Here is a 22,109-nt window from a genome sequence, read left to right as displayed (position 1 = left end):
GTATGTATATATCTATATCTATATCTATATATATATATATATATATATATATATATATATATATATATAACCCGCTTCCTTTTTTTGTAAACTACTGACATCTCATATATGCAACAAGAAGAGAGTTAAAAAAATATAACAAAAGCAAAGGAAACAAAGTTGTAAAAGTGCGTAAACTGTATATTTATAAACAATTATACATGAATTAAAAAAAAAAAAAATTATTATACACACGTATAGTAATAAAAAAAAAAAAAAAAAAAAAAAGCATAAGACACGCATGGAATTTCAGCAAAAAAGACGCAATTACAGAAAAGTCGTAACAACATCCAATCTGATGTTGTACATGTAAGTACAACTACCCAAAAAAAAAAAAAAAAAGATCAATTATCTTTCATGTTGTATTTTTACCAAGTGCATGCATTTTGAGTGAACTGAAAAAGGGTCAACAAGAAGGTGTAAAAATGGGTACACATAGGGGAACATGTATACAAGCATATAAATGTATAAGTACATATACACGTACATATATAGGTACACATATACGTGTGTACGTATGCGCATGCACACGCGCACATAAATTTATCCGCGTTCATTTGAATGTTAACCAACTCATATTTTATTTTTTTTAAAACTGTCCTTTTAAATGAGATACATTTGTCTCTTAAAATTTTCGAAAAGTGGTGCTCATTACACAAAAAAAAAAAAAAAAAAAAAAAATTAAGTAAAATGAGCGAAAAAAAGATGAGGAAAAAAGAAAAAGCAAAAAATAAAAAGAAAGACAAATATATAACTTGAGGGAATGAAAAAGATATGAAATGAATACATTTATACGGAGTGAATAAAAACTAAATAAAAGTATGCGTAGGAAAAAAAAAAAAAAAATAAAACAAATAGAGAACACGAATGAAAAAAAAAATAAAACGAATAAAGTACACGAATGAAAAAAAAAATAAAACGAATAAAGTACACGAATGAAAAAAAAAAAATAAAACGAATAAAGTACACAGAGTGAATGAAAAATAAAACGAACAGAGAACGCGGATAAACAAAAAATGCACAAACGTACTCGTACAATATAATGGCATAACAATTTTATAGGTCTTCTGTTACGTCCTCTAAGAGCTCATCCACTATGTCTATTAACGTGTCAAGCTTGATAGGAAATAAAAGGAACTTCCTTCTCCTCAATTTATTTTCGCCTATGAAAAAGAAAAGGACAAATGTACAGTACAGTGTAGCACGACGTGGTTCGACACAAATGTTCGTTGGATAAATTCTTTAAACACATTATAGCGTTAATTAAACACCCAAAAATGAACAGTCGAACATGAAGGAGAGTTTCTTTTCCTCAGTCAAATTTTTGTATAACCTTTTGGGTATATAGCTACGCTTGGGTAAAAGTCTATTGTTTCATCGACCATATCATTTAATTTTGCATCCATTGTAGCTACTAAAATATCTTCGTATTTGTATTCCAAATGAAAATAATTTGCTACACTATTCCAAAAGGAGAAAAGTGGTGTGCATTCTTTACATCCCTCGACATGATAAAAAACTAAAACTATTTTTTCAGGAGCAAAAACAAAAGATTCAAAATTATTACCACATAATATTTGGAACTCTTGTTTTTCCCTCCTTTTTATAGCTTTCTGCGATTTTTTAAATTGTGTTATTTTATTGGTAAAAAAATCATCCAAAAATGTTGATACGTCATCTACTTTAATATTTCCATCTATCTCTTTAATATATTTTTTTGGTCTTAGGGAACTGTAAAGTATATCCATTGACGCGTTACTGTAATCCATAATGCACAACAAGTTTGCGTGGGTCTCTATCCCCAAAATGTCGGTAATTTCTTCGCTCTTCGGAAAGACAAACTTAACCTACGAAGGAAAAAATGCACACGGGGGGGAAGAGCACCCACATAGATACGTAAATAAATACATAATTACGTATATATACACATATGCATAAATACTTGTGTGTACACCTACACACATATATACGTATATGCATACATGTGCGCGGTCGTACGCAGCGAGAGGGAACCCTCACCATGTAGTGGGAGGCGGATGTCGAGGTAGTATTACCTGAGGGTTCGCTTTTATAACGCTATACAACTGGGAATATAAAGCATCTGAATATTCACCAGGGTATATATATATATATAAATATAAATCATTTTGCATGGGTTTAATTATTTTCCTACTATAATTAATTATAATGGGAAACTGTTTCATGTATTCACTAGCAAAATTTAAAATTTCTTCTGAGCTCCATATATTATTATCAGGTTTATAAGTATCTTTATATTTAATTTGGTCATTTGGAACAGTAACACCTGGTCCATTTGAAATATCTATTTTTGTTTCTTCTTCCTTTTTTACATAAACTAAACCAACAGATAAATTTTGCAATTTATGTGTTTCTCCAAAATGCACAAATTTATGTAAATTATCAGAACCCTTTATACAATATGCTATAATACTAGCATATCCTTTTTTCTTTTGCATGTCTACATATTTGTCTACATTATTTTCATCCATAATTTCTATTGATGGTACCGGTAATAATTTAAACCATTCAATTATATTTTCTTTTGTATATGGTTTACTAAATGTATATCCTTTTTCTGGATCAAAATCTCTAAATGTTAATATTTTTGGAATTGATTTTATATCAAAATTATCAGCTGTTTTTTCTAATGTTAATGTGTCCACATATACAAAAATTATATCTTCTCCTACCAACTCATTAGAAGCTTTAACAAATTCTTTGTACACATTTTTACATTTTAATTCTTTATTATTACAGAATAATGCTATACAATTGGATGTATGTTGACTGTATATTTGTAACTCTACATCATGCGTCAAGTGCTTCACATGCTTCACCTCCTCATCACTTATCCCCTCCCATATGGCACATTCCACATGTTCATGCGTAAAAATGGAAATAAAAAATAAACACAAAAGGGAGAAAAAATATACACGAAAAAAGGAAGTGGACTTCATTATCGTCGTTATCGTTGTCATCATCATTGTCAGTATCATCTTAATTTTTTTTTTTTTTTTTTTTTTTTTTAATTTGAAGTTTCACAAAATAAATTCCTAATTTATGTATATACTAACGTGAAATTATTAATATTAGCCCCAAATTTTTCAATTTACATGATTACCAATTTTTTGCATATACACGTTTTTATAGCGCATGTGGCAAATTACTCATTAAGTGAGTAGAACACTAAATAGCACATCAAGCAAGTTGAACATCAAGCGGGCATGGCACTAGGTGAAAAACATATTAAATAAACAGTGTATCAACTGAGTTATGTTTTATGCGCTATGCGTTATGTAAAGGTTTGTCCAGAATGAGGATTCGTTTAACTAAATCAGATGTTCCAATTTTATTAATTGCTGTGAATTTAGTGACAAAAAAAAAAAAAATAAAATAAAAGGAAACAAGTTAAGAATTAAAGAATTAAAGAAACAAAGAAATAAAGGAGAATATGCACAAACAAGCTCAAATAGTAATTAGCACATTTCCTATATAAGCCTCTCTAAGTTGTAACAAGAAATAAAATTTCATTAAGAGAAAAAAAAAAAAAAAAAAAAAAAGGGGCAACATGAACAAAGGAACATATATATATACACATATATGAATTCTATCACTTTCTAATTTGATTATATTTTTATACTTCCCCATATGCACTACAAAAAATATCGTATCACATTTTTATCAAAGGTCATAATATTTAAAAATTACGAAATTTATTCTTTTTATTCTTAAAAGTTATTAATTGCTACGTCATTTAGTATAATTTTCAAACTCAGGTATACAAATATACATATATATATATATATTTTATTACGGTACATGGTATAAAAACATACTCCACACTAGAATTATGGGGATGTTGCACACCTACCTTATTTTTACTCTTTCTTAGCTGTTAATCAAAGTGTACATTTTGGTGCACCGATTTATAATTCCCCCTTCTTGCTTCCATTTCTAAGCCTATTACTACGGGCACTACTAATGTATTAGTACGCGCATTACTACAAGAATTACGTGTATTACTACGTTGATTCCTAATTTTATTTATATTTCTATTCCATTCCTATTTTTACTCGTATTTCTAATATATTTTTACTCCCATTTCGTTTTTTTTTTTTTTTTTTTTTTTTTTGTTTTTGCTAGAATTCAATCCAAAATAGCAATTTTTGTCTTGAAGTTTAATTTAATAGTTTTCACAAATCAGTAAATTGCAAAAAAACAAAAAATAAATAAATAAATAAATAAAAACAATACAAAAAATATTATTAACAAAATATTATTAACAAAATATTATTAACAAAATATTATTAACAAAATATTATTAACAAAATATTATTAACAAAATAATACTAACAAAATAATACTAACAAAATAATACTAACAAAATAATACAAAAAAAATAATACAAAAAAAATAATACAAAAAAACGTAAAAAATTATATTCAAAAAGAATTCAAAATTATAAAAATTAAGAATGGGCCAAGCACAGGATATGCCTTGTACAAATAAGGAAAAAATTAATAAAAAAAAAAAATAGCAGCTGGGATGAAAAAAATATTACATAACATGGATATGCGCATAAGCGGTTATTCACGTATGCATATAAGTATTTATGCATGTATGTATGTATGTAAGTAGGTAAGTGTACAGGTCTATGTGCCGTTAAAAATAGTATATGAACAAAAACGTCTTTTTATGCTCGTCTGTTCGATTAAAGATTTTCTGAACTTACACATATGAAATATCAAATAGGTAAGATATATATCTGCTTATGAACATATATGATATGAAGACATCGGAGTGTGTTTGAAAATAAATTTTTTTCTTTTTTTTTCTTTTTTTCTTCGCTTTCATATTATTAGCCATGATGGTAAACTACTTACTAAAATGATGACTCATTTTTATTCAGCGAATAGACATTATTTCTGTAGTCCCATCTTAATATACCTTTTTCACCTTCATCCCTTCCACTGCAAATATGTAAAAGTTGAGCTTCTCTTCCATCACTTCCAATAACAACTAAGCAAGGTACATCACTTCTTGGCCCTGATCCATAAAAAGGAACTTCATGAAAATTCATAATTCTAAAATGTTTTTTCAATATATCTGTTAATGGGTCAGCAATATCAATATATAACCAGGGCATATGCTTTTTGTGGTCTTCGAATGATGTTCTATCGGGGTCAGTGCTAACAAAGATGACTTCTATTTTTTGACGAGACCCTGCTTCGTTTATGGTTTTATAATACTGAATAGGTTTTTGAGGAAAAGTACAAAAAATTGTTTCATTGTGTATAAATTAATGTAAGTGAATAAAAAGGGGTAAAAAGAGAAAAATTTTATAAATAAGTCTTCAAGGCAATACACGAAAGAGGTTTTCTATGCAGGAACGAGCATGCGCAAGTTCGCATGTGCATATATATACTTATATACATACACGCGAGAAACACTTGGACATAGTACATTTTCGTGTATATAGTTTGAAAGATAATTTTATTTAAAAAGAAAAAAATTGCACTTGTGTATAAATTAAGAATAATGGAACAAAAAAGAAAAATTAAGAACCTGTTGTAAGAACGGTAAAAAAGCTCTACATTTGGGGTCACTTCCGTTTGAAAAAAACAAAGCAACTGATTTTCCAACTAAATGTTTCTCGTTTACTACGGTGTTGTTTATATTCTTTAATGATCCTTCGGGAAAAAGTATAAGATCTATAATAACAAAAAAAAAAAAAAATAAAATAAAGTAATAAAATAATAAAATAAAAAAAAAAAATAAATAGAAATGCATTTTTACTTAATTTCACCAAAATTTGTACAGTAGTAATATTCCACAAATGTAGCTATTACATTTTTTTGGAAAATTTATTTACCCATATCAGCATAATTAACAGCGGTGCTTACAGATTCGACATTTTTGTTATCCGTATTTTCTGATGTTCTCCTTTTTTCCGCTTGGTAGGGAGAGTTGAAATTTGCACAGGACATTTTGCAAGTAGGAAATAAAATGTGTTAAGAAGTTTAATGTAAAGGAAAAAAATGAATATTTTACGAAAAAAATGAAAAGAGGAGAAGGCGGAAGGGCGGAAAAACAAAAAAACAAAAAATTTCTGATATAACTAGGCATAAGATAACCCTAGGGAAATAATATTTGCCTACAAGATTGTTTTTAGGAAAAAAGACTTAAAAGATTTATTTGAAGTTTCAAATTTTTAATGTCAATTAGGAGGGTTGTTATTTTTGTTTTTAACTCTATTTATCTCCTTTTTTTGTTTTTAAAATATAATTCATTACATAATTATTTGTTATGTTATATTAAAATGTGTTATTTTATTTTGCTTCATTTTTATTTATTAATTTTGTTTTACTTTATTTTATTTAATTTATTTTACTTCAATTTGTTTTTACTTTTACTTTTACTTTCATTTTACTTTTTTTTTTTTTTTTCTCTTATGTGCTTATTCAGAAAATACACGCTTGCTAACCAATTAATATGTTATGTACATAATTTATTAACAAGTTGCATAATATGACATTTTTTAAGTGTATTTAAAAAAAAAAAAGATACTTTATTTTGTTTTCCTGTCCTTTTTTTTTTTTTTACTAGCCATTTTGATACAATCATACGCAAAAATAAATGTCTGTTCATATATTTTTGTTTTTTTTTGGTAAAAAATATGAACAGCTCATGCTAAATAACTCTCTAATTTTCACAAATCAGATATATTCGTACATACATTTTATGTAACAGTATATACATAAAAGCTATAATACACATATTTTTAAAATCATTTTGATGTGTTGTTAAGAAATGATCAACTTTAAAAAAGTTCTCTATATATGTTTAATAGTTATTTACCTGAACAAGCAATACATATGTACATACGTATATATATATATATACACATAAGTACATATATGTATATATTAAGTAATATAAATATTATAAACATTTTTCCTTTTTTACATGTAAAAAGCCGAAGAAGTAAAGAACATTTTATAACACTTATGGCATTTTGGAAATTTTAATGTATAGTCTTTTTTGTCTATTTGAAAAATAAAGACTTAATATTTTCTGCATTTATTATTACTATAACAGTCGAAAAATTAAATGAAAACTAACCGAAAGAAAAAAAAGTATTAAGGGAAAAGAGAACACCTCTTTTATTGTTTTACAAAAATGCCCATATATTTGTGTTGCATAGGAACAAAAAATACTGAGGCTTACATTTGATATGGTTATATAACATGTGTTATTAAAAAAAAGAAAATGTATAAATCTCTTAAACCAGAGAGTCTTATTTTTTCTTCCATAATTCTTGAAAAACAAAAAAAAAAAAATTTAGTTGTTCGTAACAAAAACATCTCCCTTTTATGTTTACAATAAAAAATAAAAAAACAAACTATTATGTGTATGCTATTCCAGTATATTTTTTGAACTTGTTACACTTTTTAATTTATTGGAATTTTTTTTTTTTTTTCTTAACAAATAGAATATATTTTTGTGAAAATATGTAAAATCGAGTAATAAAAATAGTTACCCTTATTTAATAAAGTTCAAAAAAAAAAAAAAAAAAAAAAAAAAAAAAAAAAAAAAAAAAAAAAAAAATTAAAAAAAATGCGACACAAGTTGGTTCAAGTGTTAATTTTTATAAAATTAAGAAAATATGAATTTCGTTTTTATTATTTTCCTTTTATTATATGATTTTCATTAAAGGATAAATGAAAAGAATTTTTATTGATATATAACTTTCTACGGAAAATGTTTTGAAATTTTTTTTTTTGGGTGTTCTCTTAATACATATTTTCTATATATAAAAGTTATATTTTTAAGAAATTTTATACGTGGGATAAATTTGGGGATCATCCTGTTTCAACTTAATTTTTTTTAACTTAATTTTTTATCAACCTAATTTTATTTCAACTTAATTTTTTAGTAGCCTAATTTTATTTCAACTTAATTTTTTATCAGCCTAATTTTATTTCAACGTAAATTTATTTCAACGTAAATTTATTTCAACCTAATTTTATTTCAACCTAATTTTATTTCAACCTAATTTTATTTCAACCTAATTTTATTTCAACCTAGTTTTATTTCAACCTAATTTTATTTCAACCTAATTTTATTTCAACCTAATTTTATTTCAACCTAATTTTATTTCAACCTAGTTTTATTTCAACCTAATTTTATTTCAACCTAATTTTATTTCAACCTAATTTTATTTCAATTTTTTTTTTGTTCTTGCAGTAAATACCCTTTTTAACTTAGTATAATAATGGTGCATGCTTACTTATGAATTATACAAATACGCATATGTTCATATATATACACAAGTGTACCAAATAACATTTTCGCAATTTCACCAAAGGAGGTATAAGTTTCCTATTAAAATTTCCATTTCCTATACTTTAAGTTTAGTTAATGTTAATTCTCCATTATGAAACACAATAAGTTATATATTAATCTCTGTCATTTTTACAACGTTTTCTAAATTGAACTTTTTTTTTTTTTTTCATAAGAAATTGTTTAAACCCATGTATATTTAAAAAAAGAAATTCCCAAAATAAAAAATGGTGGAAAATTGACCAAAAAAATTTCCCTATTTTACACTTGTATGTGTGTAAAATAATTTTATACAAGATTTATTATAAATTCTTAGATAATGTACTAAAGTTAAAATAGAAATCAAAAAAAAAAAAAAAATAAATAAAGACATAAAAATATATTTTTTTTTTTCAATTATAAACATGCCATGCGAAGAGAAAAAATTATATAAAGGGAAATTTTATTACTAAACTAACATACATTTTTATAAATATATATTTGGGTACATAATTTTTCTTCCCCTCTCTTAATGAAGGCGAAGATTTGATTGTGGAAGTACTTCCACCATATATTTATATTGTATATTATTAATTATTCATTCTGCAATACATAATAGTACAATACTGCAATACTTCAGTACTTCAATATTACAACACGTCAATACTGAAATACTACAATATGACAATACTGCAATACTACAATACGTCAGTACTGCAATAGTATTTTTTTTTTTTTTTTTTTTTTTTTCTTCTAAATATGAATTTTACCCAAAAAAAAATTAGTACAACGTGTGACTAAGGTAACTGATAATTAAGGCGATAATCAATCGAGGAAGGGTTAACATAAAATAAGTTTATTTAATTTTTTTATTTTTTCATATTTTCATATTTTTTGAAATTGCTGCAAATAGATTGTTATTTATTTCAAATGGGGTGCATATAACGTGTGCGTAAGAACAGTTCTATAACCCTGACTTATTTCCCTCCCCCCCTTTTTATTACACACTTTTTAGGTTTAATTTCATTTATCAAAATAATAAATCACACTATATGTTTCATATCGGTACAACCCACATAGCCTAGTATATGTATACGTATATATACATATATGTAGAAGGATAAACAGAAATAAATGAATGTGTGGTTGCATACCTACACCCTTGACGTTCCTTTTTTTTTGAAAAATGTTCGTCATACAGGTAAATGTTAAATTCTTTAAAGTATATAATTTATATTCACTGAATAATGGGGTGAATTCCTTTTATTTATTGAATATAAATTTGAAAAAATAAAAAAATAAAAAAGGAAAAGTTTCACTTAAAATTAATACGTTGAACAATTTTGTCGAAATATGAAATGTGCTTTTTAGAAAAAAGCTAAAAGGCGCTGTGTCGGTGTAAAGATAAATATGTGTATATACATATATGTATATATATATATAAGTTAGTATGTATATATGGCCATGTAAACATGTATACATATGTACACGTATATAACCGTATGTCCACGTATGTTCACGTACAAACATGCATGCACACTTACGCGTTTTCGAAGGAATTGAGTTGTTCGGCCGTGAATACACCTTTTCCATGGACGGAATAATAACATGCAAACCAAAGAATTCAACTGTTGGACAATATTGTAAAAGTTATGAACTAAAATGTATAAAGTTAAGTTACTCTCAGTTTTCAGAAATATTAAATGCTATTGGAAAAATTTATAGACCAAACACTTATAATTTTATATACAAAAACTGCAATCATTTTTGTGATGATTTATTTGAATTATTAAGTGGGAAAAGATTATTTCATACGTTTATGTTTTATTCAAGATTAGGTAAAATATTTGGTAATTTCAAAAATGTAGCTTTGTGTGGTTATATTAATTCTATGGAAATCTCAAGGAACGATAAAACTTTATATATTTATGCTTTAAATTTATCAAAATCAATTCTCAAAAAAAATAAAAATAAAAGAGCTGTATTGTATATTAATGATATTAATGATACTAATGATTTTAGTGATATTGATGATATTAATGATATTAATGATATTAACAATTTTAATGAAAATTATCATCAAAATTATGTTACTACCCCTTTATATGTTGTTCCATATAGAACATATGCAAGTTATCCTTGTGTAAATCAAAATATATATTACACTGAAAATTTCGTAAATAACTCAATGGATGATTTAAATGATGGCATGCACAACATTTTCCATCATAACAGTCTATTCGACAATATGTATTTCTTTAGAATACGTGGAAACTTTTCAATGATATGAAGATACACCCATTCCTTTTAAAAATGAAGCATATCAAATGGAAAGACTTTTCATTTCAAGCGCAAAACTGTGTACAAGTGTGGGCTGACTGAAAATATTCTTACAATTAATCTAGCTCTCATGCCTATGCTTGAGCTTATATCTCTACCTATAATTTTTTCTTTGCACTTATGGTCTGTGCTTGACATTTATTTATTGTTATTTGCTTTTCGCAGTATAGAGTCCTATGTACAGGTGGAATTATATACATACATATGTACATAATATTTATTTTCCTTGAAGACAAAAAATAAAGTGTTGTGTGTGATATAAAATTAATACTCAAAATAACAAAGTTCTCTTACTCCTTATATTATAACTTTCTCGTACAATTTTTTTTTTTTAATTTATATTAAGTATTCACTAATGATCAATTTTGTTCACTTACGTAAACTTTATTAATTTCATAACAAATCCTTTTATATCATATCATATCATTTTAAATCATATCATATCATTTTAAATCATATCATATCATTTTAAATCATATCATATCATTTTTTTTTTTTTTTTTTTTCTCTGTTTCTCAAGATTTTTGAGAAATTTTAAGCACATTTGGGTATACCCTTGTGGAGCGTAATATGATTTACCCTTGCTTACGTAAGAGCAAAAGTATAGTTATTGCTCCTCCTTCGATTCCTATTAACCTGTTTTTATATAGATAGATAAATAAAGATACACATAGAAAATATGAATGTAGCACATTTTGCTTTTTACACAAATACGTTTACAGTCTCATTATTATACCTCCTTTTTTCATATGTAAAATAAGTGCCCTTTAAAAATTTACCTTAAAAATTAACCATATATTTCTCCTTTTATATATTGTCTTTTAATTTAAAAAAAAATAAAAAAATCTTATGCTATTCATTATAATAGTTTAACTTAAAAATAGGGAGTCTTTAAATGTTCCGACATAATGTAAAAATACACATGTATATATATACATATAAACATATACACATACATACACACATATACATATATTACTAAAAATAAATAGCATGTTGATTATTATATTATCACCAAATTGACAAGGTGGGTATATTTTTGTACATGTAAAAATACAAAATGGGGTTTACAAATAAAGAAAAAGCAAGTTTTTTTTTTTTTTTTTTTTTTTTTTTTCTTATTTTTTACAATATTTTTGCAATTTTCAGCATTTTCCAAAATCAAGAACAAAAAAGAAATATTAGTTACAGTTATGTACATATTCAAACGAAAAAATGGTTTTTGAAGTTTAACTATAAAGTTGGGGGATATTTAACAATATTTCGCCTTATGTTCCATAATGTGCACCTGGATATATACATATACATATATAAATAAACACGAACATTTATGTTTTACAATGGTACATCCTTCCATATGAAATGCTTACAATTACTTAATTCGGGATGTATAAGCCCTGTCCTCTCCTCCTTCAGTGTTTTACAGTTTGAAGTGTACGAAGAATTTGAGAAAAATACATTTTTTTTGTTACTATATTATTATATTACTACATTGCTTTATTATTTTTTCCTTTTATTATTATATATTGTTATACTGCAATGTCGTTATGGTTACTTACTATATTACTTTTTTTAGTTGATCATTTTGTTACTACATATTTAGTTCGTTATTTTATCATCTTCCCGCTTTCCTTTATATATTTTTTTTTATTTCGATGTAAGCCATATATATACGAATATAATTCCAAATATCATTTGCATGGAAAAAAACTCAAACCAGGATTTTTTTTTACTTTTTTTTTCATTCAAATTTCTATTTTTCAATAATTCAAAACATTTTTCCAATAAACTCATTTGCTGTGAATCTAAGGTTAATGAAAATTCCTGTACATTTTCAAGTAATTTCTCTTCAGATTCTTTCTCTTTTGAATCTTTTTTTTCATTTTCTAAACAACTCTTTTCATCTTTGTTATCCTTTACATTACCTTTTAAATTAAATTGTGAAGAGATATCATTTTTTCTCATTTGTTGTAATTTTCTAACCAACTCTTCTCCTTTTGTTTTTAAATAATTTGTTGAATCAACAACATCATTTGATCTTTCAACAAGTATTCGGTTTGTTGATAAAATGGAGCGCATTAAATAAATTAACGTAGCATTCCTATCTGTATATGTATATGCCGATGAACATATACTAATGAAAAAAACCACTGGAAATAGCATCCTAAGTAATTTTATTTTTTCATATGGCAAAAGATATCCTATTGATGGCAACCAATCGAACGTTGTGTCATCTTCTATAAATCGAAATTGTAACTCGAAACAAAAACTAGCTATATTGTATACTAAAAATATCTTTAAAAAAAAAAAAAAAAAAAATTATATATTTATATATAAAAACAATTTGCATACATGTGCCATTAATATATTTCAAAGTCAGAAAAAAATATTAACATATGCAATATTCTTCATACGTAACAAGTTTCATAAATTTGTCTAATATTTCATAAAATAAGCGTTAAAAAAAAAAAAAAAAAAAAAAAAAAAAAAAAAAAAAAAAAAAAAAAAAAAAAAAAAAAAAAAAAAAAAAAAAAAAAAAAAAAAAAAAAAAAAAAAAAAAAAAAAAAAAAAAAAAAACGTAACAAAAAAAGATTTTTCAATCTTTTTATTCCTGGAACAAGTATTAATGTACCTGCCTCGCAAATTCTAATTTTCTTGGATATGATAAAAAATATCCTATTATGAAAAACATTGTGTGCTGAACTAGTGAAAGGCATATTAATATGGTAGCTGTATTGTCGTCTACTTCTCCTTTACAATGGGGAAAAATAAAAAAAATAAAAAATACAAATGTTCGACATCATACTAGATTACACTTACACACTGGCATACATACATATTAATGATAAAATAAAATAAAAAGGAGAAAAAAAAAAACAAGAACAAAAACAAGAACAAAAGCAAGAACAAAAACAAGAACAAAAACAAGAACAAAAATAAGAACAAAAATAAGAACAAAAATAAGAACAAAAATAAGAACAAAAATAAGAACAAAAATAAGAACAAAAATAAGAACAAAAATAAGAACAAAAATAAGAACAAAAATAAGAACAAAAATAAGAACAAAAATAAGAACAAAAATAAGAACAAAAACAAGAACAAAAGCAAGAACAAAAACAAAATATTTTAGTATAAACATCGAATAACAATAAAATGCGAAAAAATATTAATACTACCATTCTTATAATCCCCAAATCGATTGTAATTGCTTCTTCGCACATCGTCCGTCAAAATATCGTACGCTTGTTTTAATTTTATAAACGATGTATTCGCAGATTCGTCTGGATTTTTATCCTAAGAAATTCAGTTAAATGATGTTGAGATTAATTTACATAATTCGCTCAGTAGATCACAAGTACATACACACACAACATTATTAGGGGTTAATAAAATATTTTTTGTAATTTTTTTTTTTTTTTTCCCCTTCCATCTGTTCATTTTCTGCGGTATGTTTTAATCTTACGGGATGGTAAATTTTAGCTGCCTGCCTATAAGCTGTCTGTATTTCTTGTTTTGTAGCATTTGGAGCGATATTTAAATAAGTGTAATAATTTTCCCTATTCCATGGAATTCCTTTATATAATAAAAAGGACAATATTAATACGTAGATGGCATACCCTACAAAGAAAAACAGGAAAAACATTTAAATTTTTTTTTATTCATTATCGGGAATAAGTACATATATGTGTTACTATGTAGAAGTACGAAAAAGTAAGTAAATAAATAAATAAATAGGTAGATAAATAAATAAATAAATAGGTAGATAAATAAATAGATAAATAAATAGATAAATAAATAGATAAATAAATAGATAAATATATAAATATAAATATATATATATATGTATGCACAAATGCATTATAACAGGAACTTCGCTGTTATGTTAATAAAGGAGAACATTCATTTATGCGAAAAAATGATATAAAAATTTATAATAGCGTTTTCAGGTCTATAAAAGCGCAAAGGGTTGAACATATGTACATATAAATATAAATGTATATATATTTAATCTTATTAATAAATTTAAAAATTAAGCATAAAAGCAATCTCTCTTTATCCTCAGGTATGCATAAAACATAAAAAAAAAAAAAAAATATTTCATTGCTATGATCAGGATAAAATTACAACAATGATTTTTATAACCCACAGTTTGCCTGAAGATGAGCTACATTTATTCATATAAGCGTAAATAGGTAATTATGCGTACGCATATGTAGACATATATACACATACATAACTTACAGTTTACAAAATATGCATTAACATATACAAGAAATTCAAATTTTGTTTAAATAATTAAAATATTCGTTCTCACTAAGTGAAATATAACGCATTTATTTTACATGCGCTGTACAGGCAATATTTATTAAAAAAAAAAAAAGCAGAGCACCAAAATATACAAAGCAGATATGCGAATGTAGGATGAATATATATATACATGTACATTCAAATATATATATATATATATATATATATATATGTGTGTGCGTGTGTATGGATGCTTAGTTGTAAGCGCGTAAGCCCATGCAAGTGTTGTTCTAACTGAATTTTTGAAGAAATTTTATTTTATCGCTATTGACTATAGTAACTCCAACTGAAGATATAACTACTTGAAATATAATTTCGTTTAGCATTTCTAAGAGAAAATGAATTTTCCTATATTTTAAATTATTTTATTTAATATATTTTTTTTTCTGGTATATTATATTTTAGTAATAAAAGCTGAACTTTATTTTAGTCAAATTCATTGGCTAAAATTTATATTATTATAATTTAGCGGTCATTATTTAAAAGTTTACGTATATCAAAACAATTCTTTTCAATCATCAAGTATAACGTAAAAAACGATTGCTCGTGTATGTTATAACAGTATTTGTTAAGTGAATAGTATAATTATATATACGTGTATGTATATATACACAAAACGATGTATATATAATATATATATAATATTTATATATATTTATATATAACATTTATATATATATATATATATACTGTGTACATATTTTTTTATTTTTCTTTCCTCCTGGCAAATTTGCTTGTTTCCCCGCTTTCGTTGTACGAAAATATATACTGAATTTAACTTATAACAAATTAACGTATGAATTGTACTTTAATCAAAATTAAAATATACATTAATTAAAATACCAATTAATCATTATAAATTTAAAACTAATATATAAAATAAATAAATAAAACAAATATATAAAATATAATAACAATAAAACTGAAGCATTTTTCAAAATAATTTTGATGAATTATTAATTTTAATTCTTGACATGGTGTATGCATGAATCTTTTTTTTTTTTTTTTTTTTTTTTTTTTTCTTTAAGAAAATATATATATGGATAAAAACAAAAAAAAAAGCATTCAATGCAGTCTCACGAAATATTACCTACATACACATATACATAACGGCAAAAGATGAAGGACTGACAAGGAATATATAATATATAATATATATAATATATAATATATAATCCTTTAATATGAATATTAATTTCGTTAAGATAATATTATTATATTTAAGTGTAAAAATTAATTTATGTTAATGTTCCCTTTGCAGGTTTAAAAAAAAAAAAAAAAAGAAATTTTTTTTTGTATTTTACGTTAATATACTAAAGTATAATAATAATATACGAAAATTATTCAAAAATGTATTTAAATATAAATTTAATATTTTCTTCCTTTTTTTTTTAGTACCATTTACAATTTTTATAATTTATAGTAATTACACAGTATTTTAACATTTGTTTTTAAGTTAGTACATGAATAGGATGGCTGTTACTTGAGTAATTGTTACGTATACCGTGTAGCTGGTTTTTACCGCAAAACTGAAGCCAAGTTTATGTGGCTGGAAGTATATACAGTAGGACAGGTGTATATATATTCCTGTATGTATAATATATATATATATATACTCATGTATGTAGCGTATGCATACACATATACCGTATATGTATGGGTTTATATTTTTTTAACATATCCCCTGAATAAGTAACACATGTCCATAATAAGCGTTACCTTAAAACAGAGTTAGTACATTGAGTTAGTTTTAAAAAATTATTAAGCTTATTTTAGTATGGTTGAGGGTCAAAATTTAAATTTCCCTTATTTTAACTACCGCGGGAGGAACAAACAAGCAAATATAATTTTATTAATATTCCGTTCTGCATAAAATGGAATAAACTTTTAGAGTTAATAGAAGTTATGGTGTGTGCTGTTAGTAATTTGGGGGTAAATTTTGAAAATGTTAAATGGACATATTTAAGCATTTACGACAGCAAGGAATGGCTTTATTGTGTTTATAATTATGTATCACATAATATATTGGTATGATATAAATATGTATATGTATGAGTAATACAGGTAACAAAAATGTGCTATATAAGCAGAATTACAAGAGCTTCTCTGTACATTTATTCAGCTGTATATTTGTAATAATTAGTACTTAAAGATAAAATATAATTTCCATTATGTGAGAAAATTAAAAATAACGTATTATATATATATATATAATAGCACGCTTTAGTTTCATTAAGAAAAAGAAAAGGCGAATACATCCGCATTGATTTTTTTTTTTATTATTATTTTTTCTTCATTTAAAGCTTTTTCCTTTTATATATAATAAGACGCCATTGGATGGAAAAATATTATAGGAATATATTTTTTTTTTTTTTCGTTTTCCCCTATGAAAAGTTAGCTATAAGGAATTTCTTTTCAAAAAAAGGTTGAATAAGTGAGTAAAATAATAATATTAAAAAAAAAAAAAAAATAGTAAAATAAAAAGGAAAGAAATTTTTTTTTTTTTTTTTTATAATATTAAAATAATACACATAGGAATGATATAATTTTCCTATTTTCTACAAAATGCATTTTATTATTTTATTGTGATAACGAATATAACAAATATTAAAAAAAGAGATAACATTAGGTATCAAATGTGTGCTCTCATATGTACATATGTGGACAGCATAGAATTGATATAAGATTTGCAAAAATATTTATTGGCGTTAACGAAGATTATCATATAGCAATTTGTGTAATACCTAAAAATTTTCTAATTTTATGTACGTGTATAAATATAATAGAGTGTTAAAAGGAGAGAAGAAAAAAATAAATTGCTTTCTTACAAATAATTTAAGCAAGTTGATGGAGTAAACATATGCATAAATGTATATATACATATATAAGCATACGTATAAGCTTAATTATAAACATATATGTTTATATGTATATATGTACAATACGTACATAAGAACTGCCATATGGTAAAACAAAAAGGTAAAAATAAAAAAAAAAAAATTAAAAAAAAAATTAACCATGTTACTCTTTTGCAAATATTTTTTTCATAAGAGTGTAGATATATAATTATTTGAAAACATAATATTTTCCACATACATTTAAGTAGAATATTATAATTAACTCCATATTTAATATATGATAACGTTATATATACTCCTTTCCTTGCTACTCATATACATTTATTACATAAATTATTATATTCAAGTGGAAAGTACATACCTATTATAACTAGAATTAAATGGCATGAAAATATTATATGGATGATTTTTACATTTTATTATTAAACAGCTAATACGTTTGTGCTCCTATATTTATGTTATTTTATATTTCGTATGAAATATTACACAATACTATCTTATCGCATGAACACCCATCATTACACATACCACTATATGTATATACATATACATATACATATGAATATGTAAAAATAATAGTAATAATAATAAGGAAGCCCAGAAGAGTATGAGTTTAAGTTTGAAATTATATAGAACTACAAAATTTAAGGCAGCAATAAATATTTGCGTTTCATCTCTAGTCCTTCTAAAATTGTTATGCAAAAACTTGTAGGAAATAAATAGGTCCTCAGATTAAATACTGAAAAAAGTTAATATTTCCTGTTATTATCTTATTATTATGTATCATGAGAATTTAAAGAAATTATGTACAATATAAATAAAATATATGTAAGTACAAACATGAAAATGATATTATGATATATATATATATGTATATGTACACAATAATGGAACTTCTGTACTTATAAATATGTATATATTTATGTATGTGCTTACACATGTATATGAACGTATATGTACATATATGTAATATGTAGATTATGTTTAAAAATATAGTCATTTTTTATTTCTCAATTCAAAGGAAAGAAGCTATAAAAAATGAGCGCCGTCGCACGCAATGAAATATAAAACAATATATTATAAGTACACGTACATATATAAATATATTGCTTGTATATATTTTATATATATGATTTGTTCATATTACATGTACCATATGTACTTATATGTAATATAAATACATGTAATTTAAATATATATGCAAAGTTTTTAAAAAAGGAATGTATATAATTACTCGAATGAATAAACGAAAATAAAAATATTAGTTGTATAATTCCAAGTTAAAAAGTTTTATAAATCTGTATTACAACTGAGTATTTTTTATATTATAATTGCGTAAAAATATACCATTTAATATTATTATTATTTATTTTTTTTTTTTTTATTGCTATCATTGCTACTACCTACTTTTTTGTTTTGTGGAAGCTATACATAAGATGTCAGTATTTTCACATGGCTCTTTTAATATTATGGCGAACCTGATCATTCACCATATTTACTTATGCATATTATATGCACATGGATATGTTCATATGTACTCATATACCTACAAACATACATAAATACGTATATACCTATATACATTTATACATAGTTGTATACCTATATAAATACATATGTATATATCTATATAAATACATAGGTATATACCTATAAAAATACATATGCATATATCTATATACGCATATATCTATATATACATACGTACATACCTACATACATACATACATACGTACAAACGTACGTACATATACATGTACTGCAAATAATTTTTATAATTTTAAAATTAATTTTTATTTTTTAATTCCCTTTTTTTTTTTAAAGCAGTGGAATCGACTCCTTTATTTATCGAACATAAAACAAAGTTCAATAAAGAAAAAAATCGAAAAAAATAAAAAATAAAAAAAAATAAAATAGGATTCTATTTCTCTTTATTAAACAATATAATTTAAAGCCCTCCTTGTGATTATAAAATTTAAAAGCTTTTCCCTTAATTTAATAACATATTTTACTATTTATAAATATATATAAATATATATATATATATATATATATTATATATTTATATATTATATATATATATACATGAAAGCATAAGAATATAGTAACTAAAAATGAAGAGAGATCGCTCAGAAAATTCCGTTGAAAACACAACAGAGCCCAAGCATACGTAAGCACATACATATGTACATACATATATATAAATATATACATATATACTTATACATGTACATATATTCATATACATATATGCTTATAGATGTATATATTTGTTATTTATCCATATAAATGTTATAATTAATCGCATACTTATATATGGATATATATGTTTATGTATCTATATCTATATATCTATATATCTATCTATCTATATATATATATATATATATATACATATATATATATCTTTATATGCATATGAGAGTATTTACGTGCGTGTATGTATACATATTCGGGCACGTAATAATTTGTACGTTTATTTGTGCATATATGCGTGTGTATATAAAGAATTAATCCATGATAAGGATGTAAAAAACGTTTATATGCTACTTCTTGAAGCTTATACATATGATGTTTTAAATATAAAAAGAAAAATGAATTGATTAAATATTTTTTTTTTCCAAAAAATATGTCAACATATATATATTTAATATTATAACGAATACACGAAGAAAAGAAAAATCATTAGAGAGAAAAAAATAATTTTTTCATTATATTATATATATCACGAATTCCGAAAGGGGCACTGTTCTGTTTGTTGCATATATATTTTCCCATACATATGCATATATACACTTGGCTTAATGCACATTATATGTGTATATATACATGTGAGCGTATACATGCATATGAGTGTATGCGTATATGTGCATATGTGTATATGTACTAATACAAACTTCCCAAACTTATAACGTTGTCTTCTTTTCCACTCCTATTGTACAGCAAAATTGACAATGATGATCCATTAGTACCTTTTATGAAAGATTTTGAAGACAGTAAGAAAAAAATTTTTTTTTATTAAATAGTTATTAGTGATATGAAAAAATATAAATGGAAATGCATAACTAGAAATACAAAATTGTGTGTGTATGTATGTTTGTATGTGTGTATGTATGTTTGTATATATGTGTGTATATATGTGTGTATATATACTTACATATTTTTGTATTACTTCATTGCATTGTCATTTCGCGTGTACATGTACATTGCACATAATTTATGAAGAGAAGCTGGTGTAACGGTGCAGTATGCTCAGTTTCCCACAAAAAAATAATTGCATAACTGAACGAATAATTGAACGAATAATTGAACGAATGAATGAATAAGTACATGTAGTAGTTGGCTGTATCACGTAGGTAGAACAGCATATATGTACATTTTCATTCCCATGTGTGTTTATATTCTTTTTTAACATGCGTACTTTCCATTTTTCCCCTGTTCCTGCAGTTCAAAAAGATATTGAACAGCTAGACATAAAATGTGCGCATGAGCAAATGAACATACAGAAACAGTACGATGAAAAAAAAAAGCCAATGTTTGAAAAGAGAGATGAAATAATTCAAAAGGTACCTGGATTTTGGGCTAATACGTTAAGGAAACATCCAGCATTAAGTGACATAGTACCTGAAGATATTGATATATTAAATCATTTAGTTAAGTTAGACTTAAAAGATAATATGGATAACAATGGTTCATACAAAATAACGTTTACATTTAGTGAAAAAGCAAAAGAATATATGGAACCATTAACTTTAGTTAAGCATGTAACATTTGATAACAATCAAGAAAAGGTGGTAGAATGTACAAGAATAAAATGGAAAGAAGGAAAAAATCCAATTGCAGCTGTATCAAATAATCGATCAGATTTAGATAATGAAATGCCCAAATGGTCTTTATTTGAATGGTTTACAACTGAAGAATTACAAGATAAACCAGATGTTGGTGAATTGATCAGAAGAGAAATATGGCATAACCCTTTGTCATATTATTTAGGACTTGAAGATTTTGATGATTTCGATGTAGATTTTGACGAAGAATTTGATGATGATGATGAGGAGGAGGATGAAGATGATGAGGATGAAGAAGATGATGAAGATGACGATGATAAGGATGATGATGTTGAAGGAGATGAAGACAACGATGATTGAGAAATGTGTCTGGGTGTCACACACACCAACAAGGAAAAATGAAAAAAAAGAAAACAAAAGCAGGAGGAAGGAA

The 22,109-nt window shown here is 24.7% G+C and overlaps 4 protein-coding genes and 1 pseudogene across 5 annotated transcripts; 2 read left to right on the top strand and 3 right to left on the bottom strand.

The window, feature by feature from the left end:
• Positions 1 to 1,095: 1,095 nt before the first annotated feature.
• Positions 1,096 to 3,044, bottom strand: MKS88_001979 (protein disulfide-isomerase PDI-Trans; the record flags this gene model as incomplete). The annotated part of the gene is made up of 3 exons (XM_067214953.1): positions 1,096 to 1,202; positions 1,373 to 1,886; positions 2,094 to 3,044. The coding sequence occupies 3 exons, from the start codon at positions 3,042 to 3,044 to the stop codon at positions 1,096 to 1,098; spliced, it is 1,572 nt and encodes a 523-aa protein (XP_067074279.1).
• Positions 3,045 to 4,942: 1,898 nt separating this feature from the next.
• MKS88_001978 (thioredoxin-like protein 1) lies at positions 4,943 to 6,047 on the bottom strand (the record flags this gene model as incomplete). Its single annotated transcript, XM_067214952.1, has 3 exons — positions 4,943 to 5,308; positions 5,626 to 5,771; positions 5,933 to 6,047. The coding sequence occupies 3 exons, from the start codon at positions 6,045 to 6,047 to the stop codon at positions 4,943 to 4,945; spliced, it is 627 nt and encodes a 208-aa protein (XP_067074278.1).
• A 3,016-nt stretch (positions 6,048 to 9,063) lies between these two features.
• On the top strand, positions 9,064 to 10,672 carry MKS88_001977 (annotated as a pseudogene). The gene is made up of 3 exons: positions 9,064 to 9,104; positions 9,398 to 9,447; positions 9,939 to 10,669. Coding segments are annotated over exons 1-3 (822 nt in total).
• A 1,697-nt stretch (positions 10,673 to 12,369) lies between these two features.
• Positions 12,370 to 15,356, bottom strand: MKS88_001976 (DnaJ protein; the record flags this gene model as incomplete). The annotated part of the gene is made up of 5 exons (XM_067214950.1): positions 12,370 to 13,017; positions 13,355 to 13,473; positions 13,899 to 14,016; positions 14,186 to 14,340; positions 15,266 to 15,356. 5 exons carry the CDS (start codon positions 15,354 to 15,356, stop codon positions 12,370 to 12,372), a joined length of 1,131 nt encoding a protein of 376 aa, XP_067074277.1.
• A 4,646-nt stretch (positions 15,357 to 20,002) lies between these two features.
• MKS88_001975 (nucleosome assembly protein) lies at positions 20,003 to 22,036 on the top strand (the record flags this gene model as incomplete). Its single annotated transcript, XM_067214949.1, has 3 exons — positions 20,003 to 20,058; positions 20,832 to 20,884; positions 21,336 to 22,036. 3 exons carry the CDS (start codon positions 20,003 to 20,005, stop codon positions 22,034 to 22,036), a joined length of 810 nt encoding a protein of 269 aa, XP_067074276.1.
• Between the last annotated feature and the right edge of the window lie 73 nt (positions 22,037 to 22,109).

Source organism: Plasmodium brasilianum, chromosome 7 (assembly GCF_023973825.1).
Source record: "Plasmodium brasilianum strain Bolivian I chromosome 7, whole genome shotgun sequence".
In the NCBI taxonomy this organism is placed as follows: domain Eukaryota; phylum Apicomplexa; class Aconoidasida; order Haemosporida; family Plasmodiidae; genus Plasmodium; species Plasmodium brasilianum.
The sequence above is the reverse complement of the archived record's forward strand: the minus strand, read 5'-3'. Positions and strand labels throughout refer to the sequence as shown.